Source organism: Rhineura floridana, chromosome 1 (genome assembly GCF_030035675.1).
Source record: "Rhineura floridana isolate rRhiFlo1 chromosome 1, rRhiFlo1.hap2, whole genome shotgun sequence".
NCBI lineage: Eukaryota > Metazoa > Chordata > Lepidosauria > Squamata > Rhineuridae > Rhineura > Rhineura floridana.
The window spans coordinates 168,247,424-168,263,505 of NC_084480.1; the positions used below are offsets into that span (position 1 = coordinate 168,247,424).

General features: G+C 43.8%; 1 protein-coding gene across 3 annotated transcripts in view; it reads left to right on the forward strand.

Annotated features, from left to right (window-relative positions):
* The window catches only part of LOC133364404 (myomegalin-like), a 164,637-nt gene that overhangs the window by 6,898 nt on the left and 141,657 nt on the right, over nt 1-16,082 (forward strand). For 2 of the 3 annotated variants that reach the window (XM_061584874.1, XM_061584884.1), the window contains 2 exons: nt 902-1,140; nt 3,564-3,674. In XM_061584874.1, the coding sequence (XP_061440858.1) occupies nt 902-1,140; nt 3,564-3,674 (350 nt within the window). Of the gene's footprint in view, nt 1-901; nt 1,141-3,341; nt 3,675-16,082 lie in introns of those variants that run through there. The other variant, XM_061584912.1, reaches the window with a different exon arrangement.

Consider the following 16,082-nt stretch of genomic DNA (forward strand, 5'->3'; position numbering starts at 1 on the left):
CAGACAGCAATAATGTAGCACTGAGGAAATATCACAGACCAAACTAAAACAGGATAAATCCACCACTAATGCATTATTATTGTGTCAAGAGCATGTTGCAAAATTCTGGATGCCTTGCCACCTCATCTGTAAGACATAGAACAGAATTAACTTGACTTATAATATTACATTGCATTGTTACGGAATGTGCTCCTTAGCATGTATGGTTATCTTGCTTCAGTGTGCCAGGTGTTATTGGGGGTTGGGGTTGGGTTGGGGGGAGTTTTTGGATATGATGTACAATTTGTGTTTCTCTCTCTAAATTTGTATCTTTAAAATCAATAAAAACGAGAAAGAGAGAGTGTTGTAGACTACACCTGCAATAAAACACCAGTCTGGAAGGACCCCTATGCCAGTGGCCATCAAAATATCTTGCAGTAGCAAATCCTGTAAATTACTGATGCATTGTATAATTCAATTCAGAATTCTAGTAAAAGTAGGCCGCCCAGTTGGCATTGACCTGTGGCAGGGCCTTTTGAGTGCTGGCTCCTTGTTTGTGGAATGCTCTGCCTGGTCAGGTGTGCCTGCCTCCATCATTATTGACATTTAGGAGGAATTTGAAAACATTCTGGTTTACTTAGGCATTTGATGGCTGAAGGAGTATGTTCCTGACAATCCAGATATCACTGAATGAAATAATTTTTTGTCTGTAATTGCTTTTAGAATGTTTTTATCTGAAACTGTTTTTAGTGGTTGTTGTTAAATTGTCTCAAGCTTCCTGGCTTTCTTGTGCCAGTGCTCTAGTATTCTGTATGCTTTCAAGCTAGTGTTTTGTCTGGAGTTGTGATGAAGTTTGGCTGTGGAGCAGAAATCCCTGTGGTCTGAATTAATCTCTCTCTTTTTTCCCCTCTCCCTCCGCCAGCGTTTATTGATACCATACAGCAGAGACATCAGATACAGCCACAGATACTGAGCTATTTCAACATGGGCACTTTGCTGCAGACATCTATCACAGAGGACTTGGATGTGGCTCGTTCCATGGTGCAGGTGCAACCTAAAGTTCTGAGTGGCTTAGAAACAACTCTTGTGGAGAGCCACATCCCAGGAGGCTTTGAGCAGAGCATCATAGCACAAACTCAGGCCCTACGAGATTTTGAAAAGGTAATCAGACTGAAGGCAGGGCCCTGAAACAGCACTGGCAGATATTTTCCTGGGGTCAGTGGGAAATTCCTCCTACTGGGACTAAAAAGAACTCCCAAAAGGAAGAACTTCCATTTTGAAGGTATTGCATTTTTTCAGCGTTCTAACTGCCACTAATGGGACAACTTGATCCATATACTGCAGAATGTATCTATTGGCTATCCTGCAAAGTGTGTCCCAGACCGTTCTGTGCTGTGCAATCTCCTGCAAATTCCTAATAGCTGCTTACCAGGTCTTCACAAAATTTCTCATTGCAGAGAAGTCAGCAATGTTTTGTGAGTATATGGGGGGAAGTATAGCCCCAGCTTGCAGGAAGTGTTAGCAATTTCTTTTCTCCCAACTCCCCATCTTCATCTTCACCTCTGTAGAGAATCCAACTAAAGTCTGTTTGCAAACTTAACGTTAAGGAAGGACTGAAGCAGGTCTCAGGACTGGATTCCCACTGCCTGTTATTCAGTATGTATACAGCCCTCCTGAGGTGTTCAGACAAACCTTTGAGGGTATGAATGATGTATGGGGCATGGGTGTGACCTTCTGGCCCTGCCTCCAAAGGCCTTGTTTCCCCTCCACCCCACCTTCCTGAACTGAGTGGGAAAGCCTGCTGAATGTGCTTAGAAACCTCCATTCCCTATCAGGGGACGCTTCTAAGCATGTTCAGCCAAATGCACTTAGACGAAAGCCTCTTCATACCTTCCCATTCAATACAGAAAGGTTGGAGGTGAGCAGGTGAGGATGGTGTCCCTTTGTGCGCCCTATATATTTTATGTCCTCACATGTTTGGCTGAAAGCTTGAAGAGGGCTTATGTCATACACAAGTGCATGTAAGAAAGCCTTATGGGGCTTTGTTCTGGCAAAGGCACCCAGGGAGTCTGCATACAGAAGTGACAAGAGGACACACAACCCTTTCCCCACTATGGTCCTTCCCCCATTGACTTTTTCCCATGTGGAGTTGCAGCAGTGTGTTTACCTTCACAAACCTGCAACTAGAACCCCTTGTACCAGAAAACAGTTTGGTGGTAGTGTTGCTAGTGGGGGAAAGTTGTAACCGAAAACTGGCAGGTAGAGAAAGGGTTGAACATTTTCTCCACCTGCTACTTCTCTGTGTAAAAATGTTCCCTTCCAAATCTGCTTCTGTTTACCCAAAAACAGCCCTTGGCTTCCTTGACATTCCATTCTACACTTCCTCCTCCTGCTTTCAGACCATATGCTGTTATCAAGTTATATACTCTGGATTATTGTTTGCTTGATCCTCTTGTTTTATGCGTATATCCTGAGTTATTTGGTTTTTATTTCAAAAATACTGCCCCCTCCTATTAGATGAGTTCAGGGAAGAACCTCAACCTTGCAATTCAAGAGTGGAGTGAACTTGGTGAGTCTGAGCCAGAGCCTGGGAGACACAGACTTATTGGATCTTCAGACCTCACTACTGGTTACCTGAGAGTTTGGTTGTGTATTTATTATTACATGTATACATTTATTATTGCATGTATATCTCCCTTTTACTCCAAGGAAAGGAACTCAAGGTGGTGTACAAACATGGTTCTTCCCCTCCCGATTTTATCCTCACAACAACCCTGTGAGGTAGATTAGGCTAAGAGACCGAGCTGAGTAGGGATTAGAACCCTGATCTCCCAGGTCCTAGTCCAACACTCTAACTACTACACCACATGGGCTGGACCAATTAAATACTGGCAATGTTCGCAGCCCTAGTCATAAGCCTTACTAGGAGCTTCACCTAAGTCTTACATAGAATTTTAAGGCCTGCTAGGCCCATAAAGGGAAGAGAGGTAAGGATCTTTCCCTTTCCTCAGATGTAGAATTATGTGATGAAACCAGATCGCTAGTGGAATTTGGGGGGTTCTCCTCTTCTTTCCCTGTCATGCTGTGTCTTGATCATATTACTCATCCCACACCTGCCCCAGTCATAATCTTTCTGTATCCCTCTCCAGTGAGTTTGGTTGCCAAATTCTCCCTGTTACCCTCAGAGCTGCTAATCTCCTGCAATTGGTGAGGGTGAGCTGTGAGGTGACAGTGGCTACAGATCTCTCCTCATCCCAGCTCAGATTACACCACTTGCATATGGGTTCATGCAGGCTGAGTGTCTGCCAAGGATTCCTGAAATACCTCTTGGAGGTAAAAAAAGAAAGTGAGCCACACTCTGCTCCTGAGCAGAGTAGCAACTGCACCGCCACAGGGCAGCTGTCGCCCAGAACTTTGAGCTCATCCCCATGTCTCTGTCGGCTTCCCAGGCTATGCCGCTATAGCCATTTTGCTGGGCTTCCCTTCCTTTCTCAGTTTTACTATGTCACTGGAATAAAAGGGGTGTGAGGTTTCCACCCCATGGATCCCCAACCATGTCTAATGGATATCGTACTCTGTCTCAGCACCTCAATGACTTGAAGAAGGAGAACTTCAGCCTCAAGCTGCGCATCTACTTCTTGGAGGAGCGCATGCAACAGAAGTATGAAGCCAGCAAGGAGGATATCTACAGACGGGTGAGTTAGCAGGGACTGGAGGGGAGTTGATGCCATGATTTAGACTTGTTTGACCCTGTAGGCAAAGTTTGGTTTTAGTTTTCTATATCAGTTAATTGAAGGAAAGTCACCCTATGCAGCTCACAATATTTCAGTGTGTTGGGCCACTGCCCGCACTAGCAGTTGTTATTTTGTCACTGGAAAGTTGGGCTCTGCCTCTGGGTAAACATAGTCCTTCAGTTCAGGAGTAGCGTGTTGTCTCAGATAGGAAGAATTCTGGCCTTCTGTTACTTATCACTGTCTGGAGGAGGGTTTTGGGAAAAAAGGGTGCATAACTCCCTAGGGGTGTGTGGGGAGCCTCATGGGAAACTGAGATCAAGGAGATGAGACATTTGCACATATTCTCTAGAGGTAGCTACTGAATATGTACAGTACTTATTTTTTCACTATGCAAACAAGCTGCAGCACTCATATAAATAACACAATAGTCTTACATTTCCTATTTGGTGATTAAATCAGACTACTTTGTTAATACGTATCAGAATTTTGAAAATATTAGCATTTGGGAATAAAATATTGTGTGATAATAAGAGAATGTATAACATTGAAATGTGAAAGTGCAATATCTGGGCAACTGAACCTCATCTTGTGAGGGTAATAGCTGCAAACATTCTCTCTGGATATGAAAAACTGGTTTCTCTAAAAGACTTGTTAGTGGAAGGTGCTTGATTTATGGCCCTTGATGTATGGTGGCTACTAGCTAACGATTCCATCCCACCTGGAAGGGGGGTGCTTTGAAAGAAACAGTTTGGGGACATTGGAATATATCCAGAGGAGAGAAAAGTCTGACTTTTTGCTGTTCGTTGGCATGAATGATCCCTGGAGGAGGAGGGTATCAAGGGTATGCTGATTTACAGACAAGTCTTTACAGCCTAGTGTCACTCTGTATATTTGTACATTAGCAAGTGTTTCAAAAATTATGTTTCAAAATGTAAGCTTACATTACTTTTTCCCAGCAAGGAAACTGGCCCTGTATATTCTACTGCTCAGGAAAGCAGGAACCATGAAACAAAATTTGAAACAAGTGTTTTTCAAACTGTGTTCTGAAGATTGATGTTCCTCAGAAGCTTATCATGGATTTCTCAGAGTGAAGGTCAGAAATGGTGGAAAGCTTCCTTGAAAGAGAGTTTGCCCAATGTACAGGGGGTGGCCAAAGTCTGCAGCCCAGCCCCCCCCCCATGACTACCCAGAATGTGACAGATGATGGGTGCAACAGCACAGAAGCCCAGCATTGGCGCCTGGACCAGCATGAGAATATTGATGCTCACGAGGATTGATGCAGCATCCTTTCTTTCCTTTTATTCTTTAAAATATCTTATAGCAAGAAGACAGCCAGCTGGGCACTACATGGTGACAGGTACGCAGGGACTTAAGCAAATGAAACCAGTTGTGGAGGGTCAAATTCCAGTGTCAAAATGGATCTCGCAATTTGAAAATAAGTTTATGGCACTCTTCAAGAGATCCAAGGAGCACCTGTTGTGATGCATGAAGCAATAAATAGAACATCTTTTGAGATGCACCTGCCAGCAAAACAGAAGTAAAATACCTTCTTATGAGACTTACCTCAGGCAAAACTGCAGGGAGAGACATGTTACTGCTTGTAGTTTTTCATATTGACCAAGTCTAGTCGGCTCCAATTTTGGCCATTTTGTTCATGACAATTAATTCAACTAGCATATTGCCAGCTGGCTGGACATCTGGCATTAGTTCCAATCATTAAGAAAGGTGATAGGGTTTGTTTTGGCAGGGGGGGTCATCCCCAGGGCTGGTTCTAAAGGTTGGCCAGGTTGGGCACTGGCCTGAGGGCCCCGGAGCTATAGGGGCCCCTCAGGGGCCCTCTGCTCCCCTTCCATGATTTGTGCCCTCCCACGCCCCCCACTTACCTGTCAGCCGGCTTTTTAGCATTGCCCTTAATGAAGATGGCGGCCGCAGCTTCCCTAAGGTACTGAAGCCGCTGCCGCCATCTTAGTTGATGGCAGAGATGTGCGTGCATAGCACGCACGTGTGCCATCAACAAAGATGGCGGCGGAGGCTTCATTCCCCTTAGGGAAACCGCAGTCGCCATCTTCATTAAGGGCAATGGTAAAGACTAGACAGGTAGGGGGGTGCGGGGGCACACGCATGCGTGCGTACACCCACCCACCGGGGGGCCAGGGCAAGCTGATGGCCAAGGGCCCCCGCATGCCTGGAGCCCGCCCTGGTCACCCCTATCACACAATATGTCTTCTTGATGTTCCAACAAAAATATATGCACAATGTCTTTTAGATAAATTAGAATAATTGGTCAAAGAGAACCAGGTCCCAGTGCAGGCTGGCTTTCTCAAGGGATATAGCACAACTGATTATCCAAAAGTATGTTAGCATCCCACCCAAAAAGCTGTATGTCACATTTGTTGATCTCTCATCTGCCTTTGATTCAATTCACTGGCAGCATCTAAGGGAAAATCTATCACGTACTGCATTGGATAAATGGCTGTTTGTTATACAACAGCTGTATTCTCATACTGATGTCAGCGTTAGAACTGGGCTTGTGGGCTTTCTTTCAGATTCAATATTTACATCACAAAACTTAAAACACGGCTGCATTTCCCCCTCTGTAGCTTAGTCTCTACCTAAATGATGTAGTTCAGAAGCTCCCTCCCCTTCAATTAACAATCAAAAAATTCCAGAGCTGCTTTATGCAGATGACATGGATCATACTTCATTATCTCAAGTCAGAATGAGAAGATTACTCTCTAAATTTGGAACTTATTGTAAGCAAGAAGAGTTATCCATTAATTACAGTAACAACACCATAGTTGTGTTTGCCAAAAAGGCATAAGCAGCTTAAATAGGTCCTGGATGGTTATATTATAGAACAGTATAACTCATTTAAGTACTCAGGCTGTTACTTTTGTTAAAGAAAAAAAACACCATATGGCACATAGCAGCAGTTAAAATTTCATCTGCCTGTTCACTGCGAGCTATTACAACACTTTATTATACTAAGGGTCATCTTTTGTGAAACCAATTATAACATTTTTGTTGCTAAAACCATTTCTTGCTTGTTATATGATGTAGTAGCTGGGGTAGCTGTGGTAGAGACAAATTGCATATCATCCAAAATAAGTTCTGCAAGTACTACTTGGAGTCCCATATGGTACATCCCATGCATTACTTTAGAACTGAAGTAGGTCTCTCTTCTTTAAAAGCACACATTCATAAATCCATGATTCTATACTGGAAAAAACTCACAAATGCCAGACCAACATTTAGCAACACTTGTTTTGTAGATCTGCAGAGAGGAGGCTGGGCACAGTGTTGGAGTAGTTTGATGTCAATTTATCCAATTAATTTCCCCAGTAATGTCATGTATTTCTGACTATAACATCCATGATATAATTTTTGCTGAAGATGTGAAAACAGGCTTAAAATCCTTCATATATTCAAAATATTAAACTTTGAATATATGACCACAAAAGGGCTGTTTATTTCCAGGAATTAACCTTTTTCCTGCTAGACATGCATTTACTCAGTTTGGATGTCTTTCAAACTACACCCACAGAATAACTGACCAGTAAATTCTTTAATAGGCCAACAAATGACCGTCTTATGTAAGTTCAGGTCAGATCAAATATATATTGTACCCTATATTGTATTGCCCTTTGTACAATTGTCTTAAAGATAGATTCCTCTATTAATTTCAGTATTTAGAAGGTCAATCAGTTGATTTTAAAATTATATGGTTGCTGGCCAATGTAGACAACTTTGTTACCTATATGATAGCTTTATATGCACTAGACAGTTCTTTTTTTGGTTAAAAAATGAGGTGCCAGTACTGATTTCTTGATAAAAGTGTCATGGGTGCCATCATAGAATGGCTGCCATGGGCAGCAGAAGCAAAGAGGTGCCAACAGCCTGTACTGGTGAGTACTGTCACAAAAAAAGCTCTGGCACTAGCAGCAAGAAAAGTTACTTGCTACTTTTCTTGACCCAAAACAGCGTTGACTGCCAAAGGGATTTTTTTTAATTTAAATGATTTGGGGGACTTTATATTTGACTTTGAAATTTGTAGTTCCGCAAATGTATGTGTTTTAACTTACTCTTGGATTGCCCTTTTTTCTTTTTCTTTTGTAAAGACTGATAAAATCTGACTGACTGATCCATTTTATTTTATTATTTTCCTTCAAAAATATATTATCCTTTTCTACAACAAAATGGTATTTATTACGAGGTAAATGTGTTTAGCATTCAGGCAGCAGAAGCAACCCCCATTTTATTCATGTAACCGTAATAGTGCTACAATTTAAGTAAGTTTAAACATGGAAGTGCACATTTTTATTTATTTATTACATTTCTCAATCACTTTATATGATGAAAAGTGTCGGAGTACTCCGAATATTTCCTTTTTTTTGGTTAGGGTTAGCAAACCTTTATTTGTTTTGTTTATTAGTCTAGCTACAGTGGTACATGCCGTGGTAACCTCTTGTTTGGACTATTACAATGTGTCCTACATGGGGTTGCCCCTGAAAATGCAGACCAAGGTAAAGTCCCACTAACCCCTTTCAGATTCTCTGGCACCTGAGAAGGGTACAGAGCAGAGATGGTGAACCTGTGGCTTTCCAGATGCTTCTAGACACAACTCACATTATCCATGACTGTTGACCATGCTGGCTGAAGCTAATGGGAGTTGGAGTCCAACAAGGCCTGTATGGTCCAAAGGTTCCCACCTTTGGTATAGAGAATTGCCCTGGTGCCCAGCCTTCAGGATTCTATCCTGTATCCTCCACAGTGTCACCAAACTATAGAGGAAAGGGAACTCTTAAAGAAGAGCCAGATCAGACCAAACTCTTCCTACGTAAAGGATGTTCCCTCCTAAGTTCTTTTGTAAGTACCGGTCCAAAACAGCTGAGCAGTGAGCTATAAGCCAGTCCATTTGCCAAGGGGATACTTGCTCATTTCTTTGGGCAAGCATTAACTTTCTTGTCTGCCCTTTAAGTCCAGCCATTTCGTTTGCCAGCTGTTTTCATCATTATCACCACCTCTTGCAAATTCTACATTCTACCTGAGAATGTGGCCTTCAAGTCCCTGTAGTATTCATAGTCAATTCTCACTTCCAGTGGATTAATTGGCTCTCAGAGGATCCTGACACTCCTGGCATCTTCCTCCCAGAGCCTCAGAACAGAGGGAACAGGAGTTTGGTGGGTGGAGTTCAAGGGGAAAGTCACTAAAAAAATTTCCTCTTGTACGGTGCACCGCATACCAGTGGGACTCTCCTATTTACCCTGAAGGAGGACAGGACAAAGCATAAGCCATTCCAATACAAGTAGAAAGAAAGAAACAAAGGGCAGTAGAGACTATGGATGGGAAGGACACCCCACTGCTGGTGACCTGTAAGGTGTGTGCAATGTTGGTTTTCTTGCCTGAGAACAACATGGCGTACACATGCAACAAGTGCACCCTGGTGGTGCTGTTGGAAGAAAATGTGAGGGGCCTGGAATGGCAGGTGGCCACACTGAAGTGTATAAGAGAAGATGAAGAGTTCTTAGATAGAACGCTGGAACAACAACAGTGAAAAGAACTACACGAGGTGGAAGAACAACAGCATGTTTTAAGGTGTTGGACTATGACCTGGGAGACCAGGGTTCGAATCCCCACATAGCCATGAAGCTCACTGGGTGACCTTGGGCCAGTCACTGCCTCTCAGCCTCATGAAAACCCTGTTCATAGGGTCGCCCATAAGTTGGAATCGACTTGAAGGCAGTCCACATGTGTAGAGCAATAACAAACTGGAGGAAACTCCATGAAAAAGGGTGACAGGAGCAGAAGAGCTAGAAGACACCTTTCACTGGTGGAACTACGGAACTGCTTCCAGGCACTTGAGGATGAGACTGCAGAGAGCCCACGCGACAGCGAGCAAGAGGCTGAAGCTCAGTCAAGCAGAGGCAATGAAACCACACTCCATGACAAGAAGAAAAGAAGAGTAGTGGTGGTGGGAGACTCCCTACTGCGTGGGATTGAAACCCAAGTATGCCAAGAAGATCCATGGACTCACCAGGTATGCTTCCTCCCTAGAGAATAGATTAGTGATGTGACAAAGAGTTGTCATTGCTCATAAAGCCCACTGACAGATATCCCTTTTTTTTCATCCATGTGGGAACAAATGATACTGCCAAGTGGAACTACAAAGAAATCTTGTCACATTTGGAAGCTCTGGGAAGGAAACTCAAGGACTTTGCTTCCCAGATAGTTTTATCATCCATCCTTCCAATACTTAGAAGAGGAGTGGAAAGGGAAAGAAAAATACTCCAGGTGAATGACTGGTTATGAAGGTGGTGCCAACTCGAGATATTTGCATTCTGGTACCATGGGCTATGCTTTCTAGAAGATGGACTGCTGGAAGGTGATGGGTTGCACCTTACAAGGATTGGGAAGAATGTGTTTGGCCACAGCATGGACAAATTCATCAGGAGAGCTTTAGATGGAATCCTAAGGGAGAGGGAGACGTAAACATGGCGGTAACAACTAATAAAGGCTTGTGCACAGTAAGAGGAACTGAGGGAACGGCTCTAATGGGGCCCAATAATAGTCTTCATAAACATGTAGGAAGGAAGCCAGGCCGTAAATCACATGGTCTTCGATGTCTGCATACTAACGCCCAGAGTATGGGAAATACACAGGATGAACGTGAACTCTTAATACAGGAGAAACCAAATGCACAGTTATAAGATGGGGGATACTTGGCTCAGCTAATACTACATGCAAGAAGGATCTTGGGACTGTTGTTAATGACAAGCTGAATGTGAGCCAACAGTAGGATGTGGCTGCAAAAAAGGCAAATGGTACTTTAGGCTGCATTAACAGTTGTTTCCAAATCACATGAAGTATTGGTACCGCTCTGTTTGGCACTGATTAGGCCTCATCTTGAGTACTGTGTCCAGTTAGAGCAGTAAGACCACGACAATGACTTAGGGAGGTGGTGGGCTCTCCAACACTGGAGGCATTCAGGAGGCAGCTGGACAGCCACCTGTCAGGTATGCTTTAATGTGTATTCCTGTGTTGAGCAGGGGTTGGACTTGATGGCCTTATAGGCCCCTTTCAACTCTATGATTCTGTGAAAGTGGTTTGGTTCACCATTATTGAGCCGGCTGTGCCCTCTTCTGTGTCTGCTGTCATTGACCCCATCGCTTCCTGACTATAGATACCTCATTTCTATTGTTCTAGTAAGATGCAACAGATAGCTACATGCCTGGAAACTGGACACCAGGTTTAAATATTGCAATGTACTGTTTGATCATGCGAGGAAAAAGCTTTGCAGGGAAGCCATCACTAACCAGAGTAGACAATACTAACCTAGATGGGTCAATGTTTTGACATGATATAAGACAGCTTTCTATGTGCTGTTCATCATAAGAACTTGCATTGAAGAGGTTTATAGCCACTGCACTGCAAGAGAATGGCGTTGACAACTGCTCTCAAAATTGTGAAAAGCCAGTGCAGCTGACATGTTGCAGAGCTGCCAGTCAATGGCTTGTTGTTCCCAGGCAGGTGAGTTATAAATATCATGGTTACTGGGTGAAATGATTGTGAGGCTTGTTCTGCTTCTTGCTGGCTATGAGAGAGCTAGTGCGGCAGCAGAACTAATATGGCAGTATCAGACATGGTAACTTTGCTGCAGGAGAAGAGAACCTGAACTGCTGCTCTTAGCTTGTCAACAAATTGCCAATTGCTGCCTTGTACCACATGCTTTATGGACATGATGCAACCTACATCACAGAACAGGAAGCAGTTCACTCAGTAGGGTGTGACATATCTAAGAAACAAGGAAATTGCCCTTAATATTGGACAGATTGTCGTGCACCTTTCTGCTGGGTTTAGATCTCTTGGCTGCCTAGCATTCATGCAAAGCCCAGCCAACCATTGTGCCAGCTAAGGGACATAAGGGGAGTTTGCAGTTGCTTAAAAATTGCATGGTACTTTCTCCCTTCTCTCTGACTGGAAAAAATGAAGTCTGTGACACTAGGAGGGTACATCAAGCTGCATAGGACAATGGCAGGGAAGCTATTTCATAGAATCCTAGAATAGTAGAGTTGGAAGGGGCTCGTAAGGCCATCAAGTCCCACCCTTTGCTCAATTCAGGAATCAAAATTAAAGCATCCCTGACAGGTAGCTGTCCAGTTGCCTCTTGAAGGCCTCTAGTGTTGGAGAATCTACCACCTCCCTAGGTTATTGGTTGCATTGTTGTGCCGCTCTAACAGCTGGGATGTTTTTCCTGATGTTCAATCAAAATCTGGCTTCTTCTGAATTGAGCTCATTATTTTATGTTCTGTACTCTGGGATGATCAAGAAGATCCCAGTTTCTGGCTAGGAGGGTGACATTTGGAACATCATCTTCCTAATCCAACAGCTCATTCTTTTACCCACATTGCAGTCCCTTTTGTTTGCAAGGCAAATACAATTGCTACTCATGGGTCATGCCGTATGGAATACAACACTGTGTCTTCCTCATTTATAACACAGTGGCATGCCCATACAAAATGGGAAGATCGTAAGCCATGTGTACTAAATCATCTTTCTTTATCACACAACATGCGGAGTGGGTGGTGCTTGAAATGTCACTTAGTAAAATCACTTATACACACATGCTTCCCACATCCATGCAGACTGTTCATGCAGGTTAATAGAGAATGGTCTCTACATTGATGTGCATAGGGAGGAGGACAAAGAGAAGAGGCTGGATCCTCAGAAATGGCCAGGAGGCGGCAATATCTTTCCTCTGCCAAGGACTCTTTTTTTTACAAGGGTAAGGTTGTAAGCCAACCTGCCAGCCAACTCCAGGCGCTCTTGGATGAAACCGATTATCTAGATCCGTTTCAATCCGGTTTCAGGCCCGGTTTTGGCACCGAAACAGCCTTGGTCGCCCTGTATGATGACCTTTGTCGGGAGAGGGACAGGGGGAGTGTGACTCTGTTGATTCTCCTTGATCTCTCAGCGGCGTTTGATACCATCGACCATGGTATCCTTCTGGGGAGACTCGCGGAGTTGGGTGTCGGGGGCACTGCTTGGCAGTGGTTCCGCTCCTACTTGGCGGATCGTCACCAGAAGGTAGTGCTTGGGGAACATCACTCGACACCATGGACTCTCCATTGTGGAGTCCCCCAGGGATCGGTCTTGTCCCCCATGCTTTTCAACATCTACATGCAGCCACTGGGTGCGGTCATCAGGAGTTTTGGAGTGCGTTGCCATCAGTACGCTGATGACACGTAGCTCTATTTCTCCTTTTCATCTTCCTCAGGTGAGTCTGTTGATGTGCTGAACCGTTGCCTGACAGCGATAATGGACTGGATGAGAGCTAATAAAGTGAGACTCAATCCAGACAAGACCGAGACATTGTTGGTGAACGCCTTCCCTGCTCAGATGGTGGATGCTTACCCTATTCTGGATGGGGTTACACTCCCCCTGAAAGAACAGGTACGTAGTTTGGGGGTTCTTCTCGACTCTTCCTTGTCTCTCGAGGCCCAAGTGGCCTCGGTGGCACGGAATGCGTTTTACCATCTTCGTCTGGTAGCCCAATTACGCCCCTATCTGGACAGGGACGACCTCGCCTCCGTTGTCCACGCTCTGGTAACTTCAAGATTGGATTACTGTAATGCGCTCTACGTAGGGCTGCCCTTGAAGACAGTTCGGAAGCTTCAGCTGGTGCAGAACGCAGCTGCCAGATTATTGATGAGGACCAGTCGGTCTTCGCATATAACACCTGTCCTGGCGCATCTGCACTGGCTTCCTATTTGCTTCCGGGCGAGATTCAAGGTGCTGGTTTTGACCTATAAAGCCTTACACGGCGTGGGACCTCAATACCTTGTGGAACGCCTCTCTCGCTATGAACCTACCCATTCACTTCGTTCAGAATCTAAGGCCCTCCTCCGGGTACCAACCCATCGGGAAGCCCGGAGGGTGGTTACGAGATCTAGGGCCTTTTCTGTGGTGGCCCCTGAGTTGTGGAACAGCCTCCCCGAAGAGGTATGCCTGGTGCCTACACTTCTATCTTTTCGGCGCCAGGTAAAGACCTTTTTATGCTCCCAGGCATTTTAATCTTCTTAACTTTTTTAATCTTTTAATCTGTATTTTAATTTTTGTAGTATTTATTTTGTTTTTGCTGTGCTTTTTGTTGTTTGTATATGTTTTTGTATTTTTATTATGATATATTGTATTTTATTTTGTTTGTTCACCGCCCTGAGAGCTATTTCGCTAAGGGCGGTATATAAATTGAAATAATAAATAATAAATAAATAATAAGGTTCCTTCACCCAGCCATTTTTGGGGACCCAGCCTGTTCTCCCCGATCTCATGCAAGTTAATGGGGAGATTGCTTTATCCCCATTCAAGGTAATGGAAGAAGAAAGGAGATGCTGGCTGTTCAGAACCAGCTTGGGGGAGGGGAAGTGTCTCCTGGATTCTTGGAGTAAAAGAGTCCTTGGCATATGTGTGTGAAATTCCCCACTCCCCAAGTTGTTTCTGGGAATTTATGCTACTACCACAATCGCATTCCTACCACAGTAAAAATTTAACTCCCCACACCCAATTAAATGTGAAGGTTTGGGAGGAAAGGTCTTTCAGATTAAGCACAGTTGTATATGTGTGCATTGAGAAGTAGCGTCCACAGAACAAACAAAAATGACGATAGTTGTCACCCCTTGAAATTAAAGGCTAAAGGTGGGGTGGGAGAGGAAAGTAGGGGTAAAAGTGTGCCAAATCAGTTCTGCAAGATTGAAGCCACTTGTGTGATAACAGTGCATGGCTGGTTCACATGAAAATCCATAGCAAAAGATAAATGCAATGAGCAAAAAAGTTAGCGCAAAAGTTGTATGAAGAATCATGGAATAAAGGAGCCCATACAAAATGGTGGTATTATTATAGGTTGGGGCATGTGTCATGTGCTTAATGTAGAGGAAATAAACAGTAGTACCAGAAAAAAGTATAATGTGGGTTGGACCAAGGTACATATCAGTTGAGAATGGGGGGGGGGTGATCCAATAGTGGATGGGTAGCTCAGATTCTCTTGTCTAAAGCAGCTGATGTGTGTTCCCTAAACTAGCCAACTAAAGTCAGGACATTCTGTTCCAGAAGAGCCAAGCTTTACATAGGTCAGCTGGCTCCTGGCCGTTCTATTCATGGGATACTGAATCATATGACTTCTGCTCTTGGGCTTAAATCAGTGCATGGAGAGTAAGAAAGAGGCAAGCGGGTTACAGCTTCATGCAGCAGTTTATATGGTATGGTGGATACTTTTGTGCTTGTGCTTTGTCTGGTTCACAGTTAGAACCTCCACTGAAAGTGCTCACCTTCATGCAATATTTGCATGTAGAGCAAATTTATATGACCACATTAACATAGTGAATATGTTAGTTGTGTTGACCCATGCTAGATTAAGTATATGATGAAGTAGTCATATGATTTTATCAGGATGAAAAAAACTTTCAGGATGCAACTTACTGCCATGTTTTCTGTCCCACCCCTTGGCCTACTTTGGACAACTGTGCAACAGCGTGACAAGTATAGGTTTAGTTCCAAACTGGACACATGATAAAGCATCTGCCTGGGTGTGTCATCCCATGCTTAAGCTTAATACAGATCCACTCAGCCCCCATATTCAACACACTAGTTTCATGGTCATGAGAATTGGTGTTTTCGATTGCCACTAATTAATCAATGTTAAATGATATTTCTTGGCCATGGGGAAGTTTAAGCATTTCAGGAGAATCAAGAGTGGCTTCTGGGAAGCCAGCCATGAGGGAGGTCTGAGCAGTTTTGGATTATTTCAAGAGCAAGCATTTCAGAGCAACCGGTGTTTTTTAAAAGGTACCGTAAAAATCAATTCTAGGATTCAGAGAAACATTAATTCTCTCAAACATTAATGGTTAGGTAAAGCATCCTGTTAAATGTGACACTCCTGTACTCACTTTGTGTAATCATGAACTGTTCCTATTTAGTTGGGACAGTCCCACTGATCTGGATCCTGCCCTTAGTAAATAATTGTCCAGAGAAAGCCCCAGTTAGCCAAGAAAGTCCCTGCCATTTGTTTACATATGCCATGGAGATCCAGTAAGGGGAGGGAAGAAGTGAGTACACATAGAATCGTAGAGTTGGAAGGGTCCTATAAGACCATCAAGCCTAACCCCCTGCTCAACGCAGGAATCCAGATTAAAGCATACCCAACAGGTGGCTGTCCAGCTACCTCTTGAAAGCCTTCATGGTTGGAGAACCCACCATCTCCCTAGGTTATTGGTTGCATTGCCATACCGCTCTAACAGCTGGGATGTTTTTCCTGATGTTCAGCCAAAATCTGGCTTCTTGTAACTTGAGCTCATTATTCTGTGTTCTGTACTCTGG